The 22,486-nt window shown below is 26.8% G+C and overlaps 2 protein-coding genes across 2 annotated transcripts in view; both read left to right on the top strand.

Annotated features, from left to right (window-relative positions):
• LOC145849853 (3-hydroxyacyl-CoA dehydrogenase type-2-like) lies at positions 1-1,318 on the top strand. Its single transcript, XM_082954930.1, has one exon. It carries the CDS (start codon positions 33-35, stop codon positions 798-800), a length of 768 nt encoding a protein of 255 aa, XP_082811056.1. The 5' UTR covers positions 1-32; the 3' UTR covers positions 801-1,318.
• The window catches only part of LOC145849852 (5'-AMP-activated protein kinase catalytic subunit alpha-2-like), a 26,947-nt gene continuing 5,740 nt past the window's right edge, over positions 1,280-22,486 (top strand). The window contains exons 1-7 of the mRNA XM_082954929.1: positions 1,280-1,752; positions 1,952-2,134; positions 4,021-4,211; positions 6,474-6,608; positions 10,008-10,115; positions 12,448-12,586; positions 20,774-20,886. Coding sequence (XP_082811055.1) covers positions 1,374-1,752; positions 1,952-2,134; positions 4,021-4,211; positions 6,474-6,608; positions 10,008-10,115; positions 12,448-12,586; positions 20,774-20,886 — 1,248 coding nt within the window. The 5' untranslated portion in view covers positions 1,280-1,373. The remainder of the gene's footprint in view (positions 1,753-1,951; positions 2,135-4,020; positions 4,212-6,473; positions 6,609-10,007; positions 10,116-12,447; positions 12,587-20,773; positions 20,887-22,486) is intronic.

Consider the following 22,486-nt stretch of genomic DNA (forward strand, 5'->3'; position numbering starts at 1 on the left):
ACAGGTTTACAAATTTTTGGTATAAATTTAAAATGGCCAAAAGACTAGTTGCATTAGTTACAGGAGGTGCTAGTGGTCTTGGAAGAGCTACAGTTCAAAGACTAACTAAAAAAGGAGCAGGTGTTGTAATGTTTGACCTACCTTCTTCTGAAGGAAAATCTGTTGCAGCTAAGCTTGGAGACCAGTGTTTGTTTTGCCCTGGTGATGTAACATCTACTGAAGATGTGATGCAGGCTATTGATGCAGGAAAATCAAAGTTTGGTAATTTCAATGTACTTGTAAACTGTGCAGGAATTGGGGTAGCAATGCGGACTTATAATGCTCACAAGGACATAGTCCATGGACTTACAGATTTTCAAAAAGTTATGCATGTAAATGTAGGAGGTACTTTCAATGTGACAAGACTTATAGCAAGAGAAATGGCAAATTCAGACCCTGATGAGCGTTTAGAGCGAGGAGTAATTATCAATACTGCATCAATAGCTGCTTTTGATGGTCAAATTGGTCAAGCTGCTTACAGTGCTAGCAAAGGAGCTATTGTTGCTATGACACTTCCAGTTGCTAGAGAACTTGCTAGCTATGGTGTTAGGGTAATGACAATTGCTCCAGGGTTGTTTGAAACTCCTCTACTTGCTGGTTTACCTGACAAAGTTAAAAATCACTTAGCTAAGCAAGTTCCATTTCCACAAAGACTTGGAAATCCAGATGAGTATGCACAATTGGTTGAGAATATCATATCAATTCAGATGCTGAATGGTGAGGTTATTAGACTTGATGGAGCTATAAGAATGCAGCCCTAAGAAAACTTTAATTGTGTACTATATGCCTAATTATATATATTTTGTCTTAGCTTAATTAGTTTTACTTATAAATAATGTGTTAAAACTTTTGATAGAGCTCATTAGAAGTTCTAATAGACTAGTTCATGATTATTATCCTTACTTTAAATACTGTTAATAAATTTTTTTTTTGTCATACAAATATAATGCAATCAATAACTTTATATTACTTTAGTATAGTATAATTATTTTGTCTGATTAAGTTGTATGTATTACTATTGGTTGTATTATTCACTATAATACATTATTTAAAAATTAAAGTTAAGTATATGTTTTCTATTGGCTTAGTAAAAAGGTAAAGCATTATTCAAAGAAAAAGTTTTATTAAACTAAGTTAGGTATGGTTTTTAGTAGGATTTAAGTTGTTTTTTAGCTAAATTAATTCAAAATTATTTTAAATGAAAACTGCTTGCTATAATTTTTTAAAATTTGATAGCATTTATTTGTTTGACAACATAAAAAAAGTTATGTAACTTCAGTTTAGTTAATTTTTAGTATGTGTTTTGGATAAATTTGGACTAGTTAAGATTAACAATGGTAGATGTTGCGCGTAATTCAGCTTCAGGTGTTAAAATTGGTCACTATATTCTTGGTGACACTCTTGGTGCTGGTACATTTGGAAAAGTCAAAATAGCTACACATCAACAAACTGGTTATAAAGTAGCTATCAAAATCTTAAATCGCCAGAATTTGAAAAGTATGGATGTAGTAGGAAAGCTGAAAAGAGAAATTCAAAATCTTAAACTTTTTCGTCATCCACACATAATTAAGTTATATCAAGTTATTTGTACTCCCACTGATATATTTATGGTGATGGAATATGTCCCTGGTGGTGAATTATTCGATTACATTGTTAAACATGGCAAGTTACAGGAAAGAGAGGCTAGAAAGTTTTTTCAACAGATTATTTCAGGTATTTATCATTAAAAAGGATTATAATTTATTTCAATTTTATTTTATATTTGTATATAGCAATTTTTTAATGCAATTTTTGTTATTTCAGTAACTAATATCTATAAAATAACTATGTGATTTAAAGTAGAAAACAAATTTTTACTATAGATATTGCAAACGAACAATTGATTTATATAAAATTAAAGTATGTTTTTAAGGGGTAGATTACTGTCATCGTCACAAAGTTGTACATAGAGATTTAAAGCCAGAAAACTTGTTGTTGGATAGTCGAAATAATGTTAGAATTGCTGATTTTGGTCTTTCTAATATGATGTCAGATGGAGAATTTCTAAAAACAAGCTGTGGATCTCCCAATTATGCTGCACCAGAAGTTGTTTCTGGTTTGTTTTTTGTTGTTAGTTAAATATATTTTTAATTACTAGCTTTAGTAATTAGTTGCATAATTAAAAATTTATAATTATAAGTTGAAGAAAATTGTTCATAAATTTCTTTGTTGATATTTGTTAATGCAAAAATTAATAAATTACTTTGCCTTCGATGTTGTTCTACAAAAACATTCAAATAATCATGAAAAGGTGATGTATTGAAGTAGCATCAATAAAATTGGTGTAGCTCATTTAATAAAGAAATTGTCTGTTATCTATTACAATTTTTTTATAACTATGTTTTTCTCTACATTATGTACATGGTTATTAAAAAAACCTGGAAATTCACAATTTAAGCAAATAAAACCTTGGAAAAACCAGAACTTTGAAAAAAAAATTAGAAAATATTTCGAATAAAAACCACTAAAAAACCTGAAGTTTTTAACAATTTTTACATGTATAAAGGGTTGCCAAAAATATAGAACCCTTGAAAAACATGGAGTTTGAAAATTGAGGCAAAATAAATACCTGCAAAAACCTTGAATTTGGGAAATTTTGAAAAAAAACTTGGAATTTTGAACAAATACTTTAAAAATCCTAGAAAAACGTGAGATTTTACTATTTTGCCATGTGAAGTAACAAAATTCAATTAAATACAAAAACTATATTATAAAGTTAAAAAAAATTAGGTATCATTTTGTTAATTTTCATTTAAAAACAAATTTAAAGTAGCCTTACAGAATTTTTTTAATATTTAAATACTATTTAAGACAGTTTTTTTACCTTGAGTTTAATTTAATAAAAAAAACTTGTTTATTAAAAACATAAAAGAAATTTAGAAAAGTTGGAAAAACTTTTTAAAAAACCTTTGGCAACCCTGATGTAAAGTAATGAAATTTAGATTAGATACAAAAATATATCTAGTACAATAATTAGTTTTTGTAATATTCACAGTTTTATTTATTATAAAACACATTAAAACAGGGTTGCCACTTTACCTGGAAACCTAGAATAACCTGGAGTTTGACAATTTAGGCAAAAAAAACCTGAAAAAACCTGAATTTTTTAACAAAAAATTTAGAATAATATAGTATTTATATTATATCATATTTATAGTATATTATTTATAATAATATAGTATAGTATTTAAAGTTTATCAATTACAATGCCGAAAGACAAAGCAAAATTAAGTAATATATATATATCTTTTGAACAGCAATTTTTTAAAATAAATAATAACTTACTACTAAAAATTATCAAAAAAGTTTGCGCTTTAAAAAACCTTTAAGAAAGTCTTAAAAACCTTGAAGAAATTTAGAAAACCTAGAAGAAAATTGGAAAACCTGAAAGTTAAAAAGAACAAGTGGCAGCCCTGTTTAAAGCAGCTTTGCAGAGTTTTTTCAATATTTATATACTATTTAAGACAGTTTTTTACCTAAGTTGAATTTTATATTACAAAATGGACAAAAAAGTTTTTTTAACCTCGACGAAATTCAGAAAATCTGGAAATTTTTTTTCGAAAAACCCTTGGCAACTCTGTATATACTTAGATAGTATGTTTGAAATAACAAACAAATAACACACACTGTTTCACAAAATGATTATTTTGATTTTAAATTTTAAATAAAATTTAAACTTTAACGTGCTTTCAACAGCAAAATTAAAATTATTTAATTTGTTATGTTTTATAAGTAAAGATTTGTTTTTATTTGTTTGTTTAGGTACTGTTTTCCATTACTATCGCATATCTTTCTAGACAGACTTTTTATATAAGCACTGATGAGGTCTTTGACCGAAACTGAGTTTACATTAAAAAGTCTTAAAAGAATTAAATATAATTATATCTAACTATCTTAGTCAAAGTTACATATAAATATTAGATAATATGTTTTTACTTGCAGGTAAATTATATGCTGGACCTGAAGTAGATGTTTGGAGTTGTGGAGTTATTTTGTATGCTCTACTGTGTGGTACTCTTCCTTTTGACGATGAACATATTCCTACTTTGTTTAGAAAAATAAGTAGTGGCCTTTTCGAAATCCCTTATCATCTTGACAAGAATGCAGCTAAACTGATAAAACATATGCTCATGGTAAATGATTTTTTAAATAAATCAAAACTTATGACTATATTTTCAGTAAGTAATGTAATTTTTTTTTGTTTTACTTTTATTTTTCAGATTTAAATTGTAACTGAAGATCCCTTAAAGGGTGAAACTGAGTTTTAAAAATAAAATTTTTGATTTATTAATGTTGTAAGTAGTGTAAAACTAATTAGCATCTTTTTTAGATAAATTAAAATTATTCTATGTTGCTTTTAAGTTGTTTTACAGCTTTCTCGTTTTAACTTATGTTTCCTTTTCGAACAAATGTTATATTTTTAATCTGGTATCTTATCTTTGTTCTAATTTCTTGTATTTTAACAGATGTCTCTTTTTTAAACTATTGTTTCGTCTTTGAACTGATGTATTTCATTAGTACTGATATCGCATTTTTAATCTATTGTCTTGTCTTTGATCTAATGCAGGGGTTGGCAAAGTCCGAGCATTTTTTATTTTAAATTAGTTGCGACCCATCAAAGTTACAATCTGTGGCCCTAGGGCATGCAAGTGTTGCCCAAAATTTTTTTTTTTTTGAAATTTGCAATAGATAGTCTGAGAATTGATGTGAACAACAAAACAAATTGTCCTATAATTTTATTAAATGAAAATATAGTCATATTAAGTTGCAAATGGTATCTAAATATAAAGATTCTTATTCAAATAGTTAATGTTTATCCAACGAACTTGTTTTAATTAGATCTCCATCACTAAGTCTTATTACTAAATTAATATGACTAGCCTGCAATGGATATAGGTATAAAAAAGGGGTAGGCGATTTTACAATCATATTTTGATTAATTGCAATACTGAGTAAATAGATAAAAGCTTTACTTTTGGCTAAACTAATGTCTATTGATTCTTTGAAGAAAATTTATTTTCTTAAAATTATAGGTTAGCATTGTATTTGAAATAATATTATCTCTTTAGCAATTACTAACACATGCTTTACAGTTTGTCATACATGTATAGCTTTAAAGATTATAACTGTTGTATACTTAAAACATATTAACTGATAAAAAGTTCACAAAAATTGAAACATTATGTTTTTATATGTTTATTTAAAACTTAATATCTTACTTCAGGGTTGAAAAAAGTTCAATTAAACCAAAAAAAAAATGCTTCAATTTAATATTGGAAAACCATAATTAAGGTTGTAGGGAGGTCCACTTTATTTTTTAAAGATTTATTTTATCCTAGCTTTCAGAAATATTAAACTGCATAACAGAGTTCAAAGTAACTTTTGAGATATAAGAGTCAAACAGTTACTTATGGAAGGCGCAAATAAATAATGCAAAAAAAAAAGAAACTGTTTTACTTCAAATCTGTTTTTTTATATTTTTACTTATCTTCTTAAAATTATTAAAATTAGTTTAATACTGATTATAATACTACTGATATTTTAAAATTTAAGAAAATAATTCTTTATTTTTTAACATTAAAAAAAAGAGACTTATTTGTTGTATATTTTCTAAGGAAAACTTCTTAAAACGTCGTGGTCCTCTAGCTCAAAAAAAAAGAGTAGATAAGTTTTTTTGTGAATTTTAAAATTTCCAAAAATAAAAGACAATGAAAAGGTTGTGGTCCATACATTTGTGATCGAGACTTTTTCTAAAGTAAAGTATATGTCAAAACTAATTGAAATTATTTAAGTTTTGTTTTTCTTTTTAGAGTTGCCACACACTTAGGCTACTCGGTATAACTCAGGCTAGTTATTTAAAATTTTTGAAAGACTCGGGCAAAATCAGGCTAGTTTCTATTTTTTGAAAGCTTAGATAAACTTTGACTTGTTTTATTAATAATTTGCACAACTTAGACTAACTAGGGTATTTTTCTAAAGTCTCAGGCTAGATTTTAAGTATGTTTTTCTTGAAATTGTGTTTTTATTAAATACTTTTGTTATTAATTTGCTTATTTTAGGTATTTAAGCTTGATTAAACATATTTTATTAAGATTTTTAGCTCATGTTATTAATATTTCTTATTTTTATTTAACAGTTTGATGTAACTTAGGTTAAATTTTTGTAACTCATACTAGCTTTCTTGCTTCACAGAGACAGAAAAGCCTGGTTCTTTAAAAAGTTACTTATTCACCTAAACTTTCATATAAAAGCCGATGTTATTAAAAAAATGTCAGACCATTAATGGCCTTAATGTTTTCAAACTTTAAAACATATTTTAATTAAATAATAAATCTTTTTTATTTTTACAACTTTCTAATATTAATTTTATATTAAAGCATTTTTAAAATCATAAGGTGAATCCTGTCAAACGAGCTTCAGTTGAAGATGTTCGGCAATATGAATGGTTTAAAGTTAACCTCCCTAAATACTTGTTTCCAGATGACACGGATTTAAACAGCGATCATTTAAATGAAGAAGCATTACATGACGTTTGTTTATTTTGTATAGTTTATAAGTTTAAGGAGAAAAATTAACTTTTGAACAAAACTATTATTTAGTTTTTATTATTAGTTATTTATTAAAATAAAATAAATGCTGTAGGCATTTAATATAAACAAATAGTTTAATGTTTTTTAGAGTTATGTTATTTATAGCATTATAGAATACATTGAAAAAAAATTATTTTACTATATAAAAAAAAGTTAAAGTTATAAAAGGCTTTTTACTTATACTTACTTGAAAAGCTTAAAAGTGCATTAGTTTGATAGTAAATAGTAAAAGCTTAAATTGAATTTATTAATCTACTTAACCTTTAGTAATTTGAATATAAGTAAACTAGATTAACGACAATGTAAAGCAAACTGTGATTAAAAAAAAAAATAATCACATAAAAAAACAGAATTTTTTTAAAACTTGGAAAGTTTGAAATCAAACTTTTTTGTTTACATAAACTGAGGTTTAAGGTTTTATATGCAATGCTTCATGAAAATGAAGGTGGAAAGACATTTTCACTCTCATCACAGTAAAATATCTTCATCCTTGAAGTATCTGTCACACTTTTTGTTTGTTGACTAAGTGTTGACAGGTCTCATAAAAGCTGCAAAGAAGCAAATAGACCTTTAAAACAGTTTTAAAGAATTTTGGCACATGTTGATTAATTTGTATGTTAAATCTTTTTTGTTTTTCGTACATACCCACAAATATATTTTATTGTTATTGTATTTTTTTTACCATAAAATTTTGTAAAAGCTGCAAAAAAGAAGGATATATAAGTATGAGAGATAAGTATTTTTAAAGTAGTTTATGTTGATCAGCTCCCCTATGACGTCAGCACGTGTTGTTTTCCGTTAACAGGCTATGAAAGTATAGTTCATAGTCGAACTAAATAGGAGTTAATTTTTTAGTATTTTTTTAGAGAATTTCTCAGAAAAGTTATCAAAGAAAATTTCAGGTAGACTGAATTCTTATAAAAGACGATAGTTTTTAAGGCAGTTGTTCTTCTTGCTCGTCTTTAAGTATCAGACTTCCTAAATATCTAGGAGTAAGAAATGTGTTTTAAATTTTATCTTTAATCCTTTTAAGCTTGCAAGGAGAAAAATTCATGTAAACTGCTTATCTTACTTGTTAAAACTTTCTAGTGTTTTTAGTTGGCTTGTAAGATGAAAGCAGTACAAATTATGCTTCAAAATTAAACTTTTTGTGAATTCTCGTAAAATTTTTACTTTTAACCATCCATTGTATTTAAATAATTAAAAAGTTTTATGAGCTAGACGATTCGTTATCTTAAGTATATTTTCTAAGCGTAAAGTTTCTTTGAATAAGTTTTAATATTGAACTTTGATTTTCTAAACTTAGGTAAAAAATTCCTGTTATTATTATCATTGATTGAGTCACTATATTGTTGAGTTTAAATCAGATTAAAATCTAGGTTTCGGCCTACCAAGAGCTTGCTGTCTGATGATCTTGTCCTTGAAATTCATGTATACTGTTATGAAGAAATAAAGTATGCTCAACACTAAAAGTTGATAACTTAATTAAGTTTTTTCTGAAGTTTTCAAACAAACACACAATACTGTATAAATGTGGTACAGTGCATCTTCGCTTACCCGGCCAGTTTCAGTCAAAAAGTAGATTTAATTAGTTCAGCTAAAACTGTTTTTTTACTTTGAACCTGAAAATTTTGTAATGAAGTCAATGTGCTAATTATAAATTAATGTCTCCTTTAATTTATTTAACTAAGCAAGCAGTTTATAGCTATGTCATATTATAGAATAATACTATTATAGAATAACGAAAACATCGGCGAAAGTCTACAGAGTCTAAGCCTAGACTTTCCTATGCCGTGAGACAAGCTCAAGTTTGTATGATCAAACCTTATATGATAAAATAAATAAAAATAAGATTAAAAAATTTCAAAAACTAAATTTTGAATAAAACTATATTAATAGAAATAGTATTGTTGTCAATTATTGATGTGATATTGATACTTTTATCGATAAAATAGCTTTAAATAAAGAATAGTTTTGTTTATGCTTGCTTGTAACAAATTAATCTATCTGTTTTCTGAATAATCCCAGTCCGTATAATTTTTTTTATGAATCTGTAAACATAATCAAGTATGCTTCTTATTGCACGATGTGCGTATTGCACATCGTATATTCGTATTGCACGATGTTGGATGTTTGTTGGTATAGAGTGGTTGTTTAAGTGGCTGTGAGAGCACCATCTTTGGAAAAAAGATGTAATTTATTTTCACTTATTTTTTTAGGTTAATATCAAAACATTTTTTATTTTTATTTTATTTAAATTTACTACTAAATACAATAAATAATGAATTTCACTACACGACCAACAACAACAACATCCGAGACAACCTACGACCAGTTTCGTCCTTATTAGGACTCATCAGACAGGCATACCGCTGTTGTGTTCTATCCAATCCGGCTTAAGTACAAAGCACTGTAGCTAAATAAATACAAAAATACTAAAAAACTTCTACCTGTTTATAAATTAGTTATACACATATTGAATTACTACGTCATAAAATATATTTTGTAACGTTAGGCCATTTCATCTTAAAGAGCAAAATGGTTAATTCCGTTAGTTTTCAAATGTTAAAGCAAATAGTTACGTCGTCACAATAAATAAGCTATGGTATTTGAAAACATAAAAAATCTTTTGAATTAGAGTTTCTGCTAGTTTTTTAGAGTTCTGGTGCTAAAGTTAAAGTTGGTTTAGAAATATCATCTTTGTCTAACGTTACAATTTTTTCATTATTCTGAATGTAATTGCAAAAATTTTAAGTTTTAAAAGTTAAGTTTGATTAAGTTTGTTATAAAAGAGAGTAAAATTCTTGAAAACATTTTAGACTTTTTAATGTGTTATACAGTTTGTATGTTTTTTTCAAAATAGAATCATTCCATAATTTTCTATTTGATGCCGGTGCAAAAGATTACAAAAAACGTTGACTGTGTCCTAGATAGATTTAAGTGTTATATCCTATATAAAAAGCTTGTCTGATTTTCTTAGTAAGTTACACATGGTTGACAGAGTCAACATACAAAAACTATTAAAGCTTTATTAAGATTTTGTTTCCTTTTTTTTTTGTTTTCATTATTTGGTTTGTTGAAAAAAAAACAGAAAGTTTAGTGTGCGCTTTATATTTTATGTTTATTATAGATTTATTGCACAACTTAAAAATGATAAGAAAGTTTTTTTCTTTCCGGCTAAAGAATAATCCGGTCATAATTCCAAATAAGGCCCAACATGGCCGGATTAGCAAGAAATTGTGTACTGTATAAAGTTTTTGTATTGGTTGTATGCCTTTCTAAAAAGCTATTGAAAAGTTAGGCAATTAAGAAAACTTATATATAACAAGTATGATTTAGGTTTGTCAGAAGTTTGGAGTAAGCGAAGAAGAAGTAACTCATGCACTCCAGTATCACTCTCCTCAAGATCCTCTTAGTGTTGCTTACCATCTCATCATTGACAACAAGGTAAAATCTAAACGAGGTTGAGTTAGAGTTAGTACATAATTTATTGAATAATAAAGCTTTTAATAGTTCTACATATTTGTTTATCGACAATATTTTTATCTCAACACTATTTTTATTAGAAAATTTATAGATATTAAGTTAATAATGCATCACGTACCAAGTAAGATAAAAAAAATTGATTTTTTTTTCATAGTTTGAGACGTCGCTTCGCATAATTGCTACTAATGCTGGTTCTAGTATAAAAATAAAAAAATAATTAATAACTATTACGAAATAAAATAAATAAAACACCAATATCTAAAAATTTTAATCTATATAAAGCAAACAAACTTAAACTAAAAGTTCTCTTTAAACTATTTCAAATATAAATAAACGAAGTAAAATTGTTACTCTAGAACTTAAAGAACCCATTAGATTGTTTTTTATTGGTTACTATGGATAAATAACTTTAAGTTTTGAAAGTATGTAAAAGTACGTATATTGTCTAAACTTTTAATCTAAAATTTAAGAATTTGCAAAATAAATAAATATTTACAGTGATTGTAAAGGCTGTAGAAAAGAGGTCCAATTTTTTACTAAATTATCATTGGCTTTTATTTAAAAACTTGAAGTATAAACTATTAGATACAGATTATAGAAAAAAGAAACTCTCATTAAGTTTGCCAAAACATAGTCAAAGTCTTAGCCATTTTTGAGATCTGACCAATTTTGTAAATAAATCCGATGCAACAGTATTGTAAAAGAAAAAATTCATGACCAATTTTCTCTGAAATTTGGAATATATCTATCTTCAATTTAAAAACAATTTACTTCAGTTTTTCTGTAAATTTTGTTTTAATATTATGAACAACTCGTAAAAAGCAGATTTTGAAAAAAAAAACAGTTTATGACAATAATAATCAAGTTTTAATAAAAAGCTTAAAAATCTGTTTCCTAAAGGTTGTAAAAGTTTTGTTAAAGATTATACTATTTTTTTAAAATAGTTTCTTAAACACTGTAGGAGGAGATGGAGATTTTAAATTAAATAGTATGTTTTAGCCATTTTAGTTTGTGCCTCCAAAAAAGAACTTATTACACTATTTGGTCGTTTATATTTCAATGGTAACTTTGAGTTTTTCAAAGCGGTAAAAGCAATAAATAGTCTAGTTTTATATGTATAAAACAAGACTAGCTTTAAAAAAGTTATTACCCCTCAAAGTATTTATGAATCGATTTTTAGTTTGATTTACAGTAAACAGTTATGAATATTTAAGATTTATTATATTCCAATTTTACATTTGATTTTCTTTAGTATAACTTAACAAAAGCACGTTGGCCGTTGAAGACTCTTTTAAAACAAGCCTTGTTTGTAAAATACTTCTTTTAATAAATATTATACTTACAGGGTGGCTAAAAAACCTGGAATCCTGGAGTTTAAGAAATTTCGAAAAGAAAACCTGGGGTTTTAAACAAACCCTGGAAAAACTAGGAATTAAAAAAATATTGTGTGTGAAACTTCGGTTTGACACAAAAAATCTATCATATAGATAAAAAATTTTCTTATCATCAAAAAAAAACAAAAAAAAAACATTTAAAGCGGTTTTACAGTATCTTTTCAATGTTGTTATACTATTTAAATTCAGTTTATTACTTTAAAATTAATTTAACTAATTTATTACTAGAAATAGACTCAAAAACGTCAACTTTAAAAAAACTTGAAGAAACTTACAAAACCTGAAAGAAAGAAAAAACAGTGGTCAATCTATACTTAAAAAGGCTGCCTATCACTGTTATAGAACAGTCAATAAAGTATACAAATATTAATTGGTTTAGGAATGTAAAGGATCCATTAAAATCTAAAACATTACAATTGCATTTCATAAAAAATAAAACAAAAATCTGTATTGGTGTTTCATGTAAAAAAGAAGACAAACTAACTATAAATGATTAAAAATGCTTTTATTGAACCTTTTATTTTTAATGCGCATATAAGGTACAAATTGAAAACTTACCTTTATTTTTTTTTGTAAACATTTTTTTTACTTCTATAGATTATGGAAAATACTTGAAAATTTTGTAAACCTTTACAATATAGGTCAATTTCGACTTGTTAATAAATTAAAGCTGAATTAGTTAGTCCTTGATGGTTTGCTAAGTTCTTAATCTTTAAAAGGGAATTTTTATGATAAATTTAGTGTGAACATTTTTAAGTTGTAGACTTTTTTTGATTAAGAAATTAAAATTCTTTATTTTTTTTGAAAGTTTAAAAATAACTCTAAATAATTAAGAAAAAAGAAAGATAATTAAAAAATCATTATTTGCATCATGACTATAATACAATTTTTTTAATCAGATTATTTATCACCAAGCACAAGACTTCTTTCTTGCTTCATCTCCTCCGTCCTCATCAGGATTCAGCGGAATGAGAAATCAACTTCCAACAAGAGCTCACCCAGAGAGAATTGCACCCATGCTAGACTTGCCTGATAAAGGTGCAACTAATTTTAACTTTTATGATAAAATTTATTAATCATTTTTAATATGTGTATCATTTGAAAAATTTACCAGAATATAAATTTGGCTAAATCTTTAGAAATATTTTTTTAGTTAGTACAACTTTTATTTCAGTCTATTCAGATATTAAAAAAAACTTTTAGACCCTAAATGATTTTAAGTAAAAAAGACTACTCCTAAAAAAAAACAAATGAAATTAAGACTTAGCAAAAAATTAACTGTTTTTTATGTAAAACTTTATATAAACTGATTATCAGCTATATTTAATTTATTAAACATTTTAAAGAACAGTCAATCATAAAGTGGTAATTGATTAAAAAACAGTTTGGAGATGAATAGGTTTAAATTTAAGTTAGAAAAATCGTCATCACAATTCAATCATCCATATAATCTAATTGAATCAAAGGTTCTATGCATAAAAAAGTCACAATTGCTTTCTATCCAAATATCTTCATGCTTATAGTAGTTAAACTTAACTTCAAATTCCTATTTTATGTAAATAAAATAAAAATGATTCTAAACGTTTGAATGAGTAAAAATAGAGACTCCATATAAATTTGCTCCTGTAAAAGTAAGACCTCCTAATTAACCATGACTACAAAATCTAACAAAAAAATCAATAGGATATGATCGAAATAGTATGATTTAACTTTCATGTTAACTTAGGTCAATTACTTAAATATAATAGGTCGGCTATCAGCTCAGTATGCAGTTAGTGCTCAAAAAATTAAATAAGTTTTATACATGATACTATAAGTAAAACAAATACAGTGATGCAACAAAATGGTAATTAAAATGATAATTATGTTAAACTTTACTTAGTTTCTTACTTTTTCGTCTGCTGGCTATTCTTTTAGTGTTGTTTTTCTCTCTCTTTTAGTTTTTTATAAAGAAGATTACTATTTTTCGCAATGATTAGCAAGTTTCTTCTACTTATCATTGCTGACATTCAAACTCTTTTAGTCGTTTTTGGAGACGTCCTTAAACATAATTTTGTACGGCCACGGTTACGTTTTCTAACGACCAACTCGCTATACAACAGAAACTTAAGCGGAATTTAGAATTCGCACGTCACCCATCCTTATATCACGACCGAGCCAACAAAAGCTGCGCTGGCTGAGGATATAGTACATGGTTGTAAGAATAAAACATTACTTCTTCCTCACTACTCTAAAATGCTATTTCTCAGCACTATTATTTGTTTTCATTATATTTTTTGGAACCTACTGCTCATTAATTAGTATTTTGTATGTTTTATTGTTCTTTGATTTTATAAGATATGGAAAATGATGAACAAAATGTTGCTCTTTTCATGTTAATTTTTTAATATTAATTTTTTTTTCAAAATAAAACTTGAAAAAAGCAATTTTACACTTTTTAACAAAAGCTTCCTAATTAAAAACTGCGTACATAAGATAGGAGTACACAAAAAGAAAGATTACTCTATATACTGTGTTGCCAAAAAATCCCTGGAAACCCTTAAAAACCTTGAGATTTAACAATTTAGGAAAAAAAACCTAAGATTTGAAAAAATTCAAAAAATACCTGGAATTTTGAACAAAATTTACTATGAAACCTGGAATTTTTTACTATTATTACATCTAAAGTGACAAATATTCGATTAGGTACGAAATATCTATCATAAATATAAATTTTTTACATCATTAAATTTAAGAAAAATTAAAAGTCACACTTTAAGTAGCCTTACAGTATCTTTTAGATGTTGCTATACTATTGAAGACAGTTTTTTTTAACTTAAGTTTAATTTTATACTAAAAATAGACCTAAAAACTTGTCGTTTTGAAGCCTGGAAGAAATGCCGAAAACCTAGAAGAAATTTACTAAAAAACCTTTTGCAACCCTGGTACATATACTTTCATAAATAAAATAAAAAGTATTGTCTATAAAGCTGTATGAAACAATTTACACATAAGTTATAATTTTTGTACAAGTTTATTCGGGTCGGCTGGAGTTATAAGATTTTGGAGCTTTTTTCATTCATAACATTATCTTTAAACCATCTTTCCCAATTATATTAAAAATACCCTAACAAAAAGTTTTAAAACTTAAAACTTAAAATAAAAAAAGTAAATTGTCAGCCAATCAGAAGCAACTCAGGTTTGAAGAGTTCTCTGCTCTTAGAAATAACATTGCAATTTTTGTTTCAAATCTGAAATTCATTTTTATCATGGTTTGCATTAATAATAAAAAAAAAGAAAAAAATTCAAACTTAATACAGTTCAGAGCTTGTCGGGCGTGTATGAACTAGATGTTTTTGAACCACTCTTGTTTCTTGATGTCTCGTTCTTAAATCAGTGTTCAGGTACGAAGAAACAGTCACTTCACGTGTAACGACTTAAGATACCTGGGTAAAACAACAAAAGTTTAATCTAGACTAATTCGTTTAGTATATCGAAAAAAAGAAGTTCTAATGCTATACTAGTATCTCTTGCTATTCCATTTATTATGATATTGAATAATATAAAAGTAGTCAATTGGAACACAAGTTTTCCTGATGTGACGTTAAATTGAGGCTCAATAAACAGAAACTAAATAGCAACCAACCTGATTTAACAAAGTATCATGGAGAGAGATATAGTATATGTATATTAACAGATTTTTTAAAGTTTTGGATAATAGTGCTCGACTAGTTGAATTGGAGCTAAATATTTATTTGACTATATAATAAACAACAGTTTTATACAGCTGTTTCGTATATGAGATATTTCTATCTCATATATTCCTCAGTAAAGCTATGTTTAATGAATTTTAGCTTTACTGAGGAATATATGAGATAGAAATATCTCATATACGAAACAGCTGTATAAAACTGTTGTTTATTAGATAATTACTAAGTTAACGAATCAACACACAGAAACATATTTTGGTACAATAAAGGAAGATTACTGTACAATTTGTTTTTATTTATACTCCAGTGGAGTTACTTCACTAGGAACGTTTTTTAGCAAACCATTAAACCTATATTTTGAACAGTTAAATATTTTTTTACTTATATAAAAAACAATAGTTTAGACAGCTGTTTCGTACATGAAATATAAAGCTTCATGTACTCCTCAGTAAGCTAAAGTTTATTACAGTTGTAAACAGAAATGTATATTTTAAAATTTTTATACCAATTATGACGTAGTAGTACAGTTTATTTTACCTTTAGCTAAATATAAAAAATACGCTGTGCTAATTTATGCATTTTAGAAAGTTTGGAAAAGGTTGTATTAGAAAAATGTTTTAAACTTTTAGAAAGATGTTTTAAACTGTTGGAAAAATGTTCTAAACTACTCGTGTTTGCGGCATGAATTTTACTTGGTTTTAATATTTAGTTAGTTTTTAATTTTGTTAAAAAAGTATTTTTGATAATGGATGCATATGTTTTGTCTTTCGCTTTTCTTGTTTAGTGTTACGTTCTTATCTGATTTATCGATTTCTATTATTTTATAAGTTACAAAGTTTTCAGCCGAATTTAGTTATGAATTTTGATTTTGTCTTGTTTAATATTTCCCATTTAATTTTGTAGTCTGTATTGTTTTCTTTTAAGTTCCATATGTAGTTCGCTAGTTCCGTTGTATGTCTTTTGTTAGTAGTGTTAAATGATGATTTTTGGTTTCTGTATCTTTGCTTGAAAGTGTTTCCTGTAGATCCCAAGTACTTTTTTGTTGTTTTATTTGATGCTATTGTTGCTTTATACATTTTATATTTGACACTAGGCACTGGTTGTTTAAAGGGTAAGGTTCTTTACGGCAGTTACAAAGTTTATCTTTTTTTATGTTTTTATCGTCTATATTGTTTTTGTTTAATATTTTATTGTTGTGTGCTATTATTTTACTTCTAAAATTACTTGTACAACTGTAAGATAATTTAATTGTGTTGCGGTTGAATATTTTATTGTATGGGTAGTTTTTGTCAAATGATGTTATAATAAGATTTAAAAACTGTTTGCCTATTTTAGAACTTACATTTAGACTAAATGGTGGGTTGAAAAATATTATATCACTGTAACAGTAACATCAAATAAAACAACAAAGCAGTATATAGGATCGACAGGAAATACCTTTAAACAAACATACAGAAACCACAAATCATCATTCAACAATACTAACAAAAGACACACAACAGAACTAGCGAATTACATATGGAACTTAAAAGATAACAATACAGACTACAAAATTAAATGGGAAATATTAACCAGGACAAAATTAAAATTCAATACTAAATTCGGCTGCAAACTTTGTAACCTAGAAAAAATAGAAATCGAAAAATCAGATAAGAACGTAACACTAAACAAGAAAAGCGAAAGACAAAACATATGCATCCATTATCAAAAATACTTTTTTAACAAAATCAAAACCAACTAAATATTAAAATAAAATCGAAGCGGCAAACACGAGTATTTTGTAGCATTTTATAACATTTTTCCCAACAGCCTAAAAATTTTTTCTAATAGCTTAAAACATTTTTCCAAAATAACCGTTTTAAACTTTCCTAAAAAGCATAGAATAACATTTACAGCGTATTTCAAATTCAGCTAATCGTACAATAAACTGTACCATTACTACGTCACAATTATTATAAAAATTTTAAAATCAAAATTTCTGTTCACTATTATAATAAATTGTAACTTACTGACGATCACATGAAATTTTACATTTCAATGTGTGAAACAGCTGTTTAAATTACAGTTTTTTATATAATTATATAAATAAATATATATATATATACTTTTTCAACGTTTTTTAACTATATTTATTTTTCGTTCTTGTTAACATTTCCCACTGAATTTTAAAATTAACTTCGTTATTTTTTAGTTTCCAAATGTACTGCGATAAAGTTGTCGTATTTTTATGTTTTTCGTGTTTGAAGCTGTACTTGAGCTTTGAGTAGCGATTCTTGAACGATAGTCCAGTCGAGCCAATATAAAACTTGGTCTGGTTTTCAGTTATGACTGTTGCTTTATATATAATATTTTCCATTAGGCAACTTCCATTTACCGGGCATTCTTGTTTTTTTGCAGTCACACATTCGCCTCTCTTTGTCCTGCGTGTCTAACATCTTTCGATTCTTTGCCATTATTAGTTGTTTCACGTTTGGCATGCAGGAGTAGGACACTTTTATTATCTTCCTGTTAAAAACTTTACAATATTTATAAACATCTATAAAAGTTTATTTCAAGATGTAAAACTCAAAGGACTCGAGTTTCGTGCCTATGCTCTCATCAGCTTCAAAACAAGTTTAAAATAAAGTTTGAGTTTTACATCTTGAAATAAACTTTTTTATTAATAAATCCCTTAAGGTGTGCTCAGTGTGAAAGATTTAATTTATCAAGTTAAATAACTTAATTCTAATTCTATATATATATAAATAAAACACAGCGTTTTACAAATACAATTGTTTCACTATCTGTTAAACAGAACAGATCTTCAGTTTGTTTGTTGTGATAATATTTTGAAACATAAGTCAAAGTGTACATGAAATTAAGCAAAAACTTTAAGGATCGTTACGTCACTAAGTAAATCATAAAAAAAAATTAGGACACACTAAGTTTGCATAAATTTTCAAAATTATTTAAAATGAATGATTGAATAATGTTAACAATTACTAAAAAGTTCATTTCGTTTATTTCAAGCTAGATTTGAGTTTAATTTTGAGATCTCGTGTTTTTCCATTTTGCAGAGAGTGCAGCCATGTTTTAAATTGAATTTGTTTTTTGTTCGTGCTAAAATTTTCAAGTTAATGCTAAAATCTTTATTTCTGTCCTTCAAATCCCAGATATATTTCGAAAGCGTAGTTTTTAGTCTGTATATACTATTGTTCAAAGAATATTTATGCCATAAGTACCTACTTTAAACGATAAACCTGATGAGCCAACATACTGCTTACTTTTCTCTGATGTATTACCGTCGCTCTATAGATGACATTTGTTAATAAACAATTGCCATCCACCATGCATTTATCTCTGCAGTTGCATTGCTTTAGTTCCTCTGCCTTATCTTCTAACATTTTGCGATTATAAGACATTATCTGGCTCTTCATGTTTGGCATGCACGAGTACGAAATTTTCAACTGTTTTCTATTGAAAATTTTATGGTACGGGTGCATTGGGCCAAAGTTTTGGCTAACGATTTCCAGGAACCGTTTACCGATTTTTGTCTCTACCGACAAACAAAATGGTGGCGTGAAATATAGGATATTTTCCGTTTGGTCTTTTTCTCGTTACCAGCGTTATATTTCAAATCGTGATCTTCAAAGAATCAACAGCCGTTATGTATGCGTTAAAAAAGGAAGGTTGTTTAAATAAGAGGAGTGAATTCATATCGTCTTGTCGACATGAAAAAGCTCCTCTTAAAATACAATAAATTTTGAAGTATTTTATAGTCACTTAACTGTTGTGTTTGTTAATTTTAGTTGTTTGAAAGTTAGATGGTAGATCGATTTTTGTACTGAATTTTTGTAATGCACAATATTACGTCGTACTGATTTTTGTGTTTTTTTTTTATAACTTTTGCACCTATTTTTAGCAAAGTGCTTATTATTAATTATTTATATTGTTTATTGTAAAGTTCTTTTTTTAAGCAATTTTCTTACATATGTTTTATAATTTAAAGCTCAAGTAGTAAATTTTCAATTTCTTATTTATACATTCATAAAGTATGTTTCTCTTTGCGTTAAATAGTGTTTTGATTCTATGCTGCTCAAGGATGATGTTCTTTATATTATTAGATTGTGTACTTGTTATTTAATATAAAATACAACCACTAATTCTCATGCCTAGTTTGTATGAGTAGCGCTTAGAGTAGCTTTAGGTCTCATTTAATTATAAAAAATTTAAAAATAATTATGGTTCATAGTGTGAGTTTGAAACATACTTTAATCATACAAGTTTATTCAGGGTTGCCACTTTACCTGGAAAACCTTGAAAAACCTGGAATTTGAGAAATTTTGAAAAAAACCTGGAATTTTGAACAAAATCACTAAAAAAACCTGGAATTTTAACAATTTTCACATGTTTAGTAGAAAAATTTTGATTTGACTCAAAAAATCTATCATATAAATAACTTTTGTCATCATCAAAAATTTTCTTAGAAAAAAACATATTTAAAGTAGTTTTACAGCATCTTATCAGCGTTTTTATATTATTTAACACAGTTTCTTATCTTAAGCTTAACTTTAAACTAAAAATAAACCCAAAAATGACCACCTTTAAATACCTGAATAAAAATTGGAAAAAACGAGTGGCAACCCTGTAAAATTTGAGTAACCTTACAATCCTTTAAGGTTTACAAAGTGAATGTTTCCGAATTCGTTATTAAGCTTGGGTGCACGACTATTCAAATTCGGACAAATCAAATTCTTAAAAAAATTGAAGCGGCCACAAACTAAAAAGTAATGTATATTTTTCAAAAATTAGAATTACATATAATAATCATATTAATATATACAGGCCGTTTTTTTCTTTTTTCAAAAAATAAATACTTTTTGAGATATGGCTTCAATAAAGTAAAAAACATAGTAATTTCTAATAGTTTTAAAATATCTTAAAGAATATTTTAGATTATTTAAAAAAGAAAAAAAGTGTCTTGTAGATATTAATAACATCTAAATAAGTTTTTTTTATTTTTTTCAAATTTATATTATTTATTGAGATATAGTCTTTTACATATTTTTTTTAAACTTGAATTGTCGGAATTTGAGTTGTCATCTAACCATTAAGCTTTAACCAAGGTACAAGTTGCCAAATAAAATCTTGTGACCTAAGCAAAAGGAACTTAGTACAACTTACTTAAAAAGCGTTAAGAAATTTGCTGTTAAGTTTAGTAACGGTTCTAAAAAGTTTTTTTTTTTCCATTAAGTAAAACTCACAATGTGCACAAACGCACTTTAAAATCGTTTGTATGCCTACCAGAGCAAATACACTTAAAAATCTTAAATATACCTCTTTCTTGCTGTTATCGGTCTTTATACTGTTTCGCGTCAATAATTTTTTTTCCAAGTCTCTAAGACAAAAAAAAGCAATGCTTTCACTTTCATTTAAGTTCGTTTTTTCTTCTTTCTTTTGAGTTAAATAATTGATGTTTATTCATTCAAATACTAAAGTTGTTGTAAAAATAATATTTAACTTGAAATGAACACATTTTATCGTTTTTTTACCACAGGCGATTTTAACGTAACACCTTCAAAACATGGAAAGTTGAGAAATCAGATGAAAAGAGCGAAGTGGCACCTTGGTATAAGATCTCAAAGTAGGCCTCGGGATATTATGTTAGAGGTTAATTATTTTATTGAAATATCAAACGTAAATTTGTGGAACTCAGTTTGTAGATAGTTTTTATTTTCAAAAAAAAGGAATTTTAATAGTTCTAGCACTATGAGTTCACATTAAAACTATTTAACCAATCTCATTGTATTTATTTTTGTAAATTTTGCTGAGCATTAATCATTGTGTAATAAGTTTACTTAAAGTGGTAATTATTTTATAGCATCATATTTAATCTGTGTATTATAAATTTTCGGGTTGTCGCGCACACAGACAATTTAAGCATAACTGGGGCAAGCAGGCTTTTTTAAATCTTAGTTTTTTTAACTCTTAGTATTTTTGTTTAAACTTAATTAAAAAAAAATCGTTTTAGTTTTCAATAATTTTAGTGTTTTAGTAAAATTTTGCTCTTTTATGTTAATTTTCGCTTCTACAAGTAACCAAAAATTCAAATTGTATTTGAATAATACTATATTTGAATAATAACACATATTTAAGTACCATTTGTAACTTAACATAAATATATTTTTCATTAATTTTTTTTAATAAAACTTAAAGCTTTTCGAATCTATCACTGATTCTTTTTCAAAAGATAAATGAAATGTTAAACAGTTTTGACATTTGATATAAAAAAATTATAAACTAATTATGACATTGTTGTACAAATTTTAAAAAAATTCCTAGCAAAACAAAAATTAATACCCATAATTAAGTTAATATATTGTTAAAAGGGATATTTTCCCATTTCCAAAAATTTGTGCATTTAGTTTTGGGTTTTCTTTTACTATCAGCATTGATTCTACACTATAAAGCTCACCTAGAGCACACCTTTTAAGGACTTTGAAATCATTATCGATATTGAAGTTTTGACAATGTATACGATGGTGTAAGTGCTCAAAAATAGCACTGCGTTTATCTTTACCTTTGTGGTCAGTAGTGATGTACCGGACCCACAATTTCGGACCCGGATCCGGACTTTTTTTTTCAAATTAGAATCCGGCCGGAACCGGATCCGGACTTTTTTTTCAAATTAGAATTCGGCCGGATCCGGATATCAGACAAAAATGGCAATATCCGGCCGGACCCGGATAGTGAGTTCGGTACATCACTAGAATAAACTAGCCTGAGTCAGAATGAGGTTATTAAAAACTGAAAAAAAGCACTTTAATCTAATAATAAGTAGAACAGCTAGCCACAAGGTTTACAAATTTAGGTGTTATTTACAATTCAAAATCTGAAATCAAGTTCTTGAACAAAATACACTAGAAAATTACAAAATATTGAAAACTGGATCAGCTCAAACTCATTCAAAATCTAAAAGAAAACTAGCCTAAGTTTTTATAAAAAACTAAACTAGCCTGAGGCAGTCCAAGATTTTCTAAAATTCCCAAAAATTTTCAAACTAGCAGGGTTGCCACTGTTTAAGTCAATAAAACTAGCTAGAGTGAGTATAAACAAGCCTGAGTCAGAATGAGGTTTTTAAAAACTGAAAATATTACTTTAATCTAATAATCAGTAGAACAGCTAGCAAAGGTTGACAATTTGGTAGTAAAGTTGTGGACTGATTGTGGTACACTTAACTTATTAGTACTACCCATCATAATTAAATCCT

This window comes from Thalia democratica, chromosome 2 (assembly GCF_965202585.1).
Source record: "Thalia democratica chromosome 2, ktThaDemo2.hap1.1, whole genome shotgun sequence".
In the NCBI taxonomy this organism is placed as follows: Eukaryota; Metazoa; Chordata; class Thaliacea; order Salpida; family Salpidae; genus Thalia; species Thalia democratica.

Bases quoted from the DNA above. Each gene is read 5' to 3' on its own strand.
- LOC145849853 (XM_082954930.1), top strand. From the start codon at position 33: ATGGCCAAAAGACTAGTTGCATTAGTTACAGGAGGTGCTAGTGGTCTT.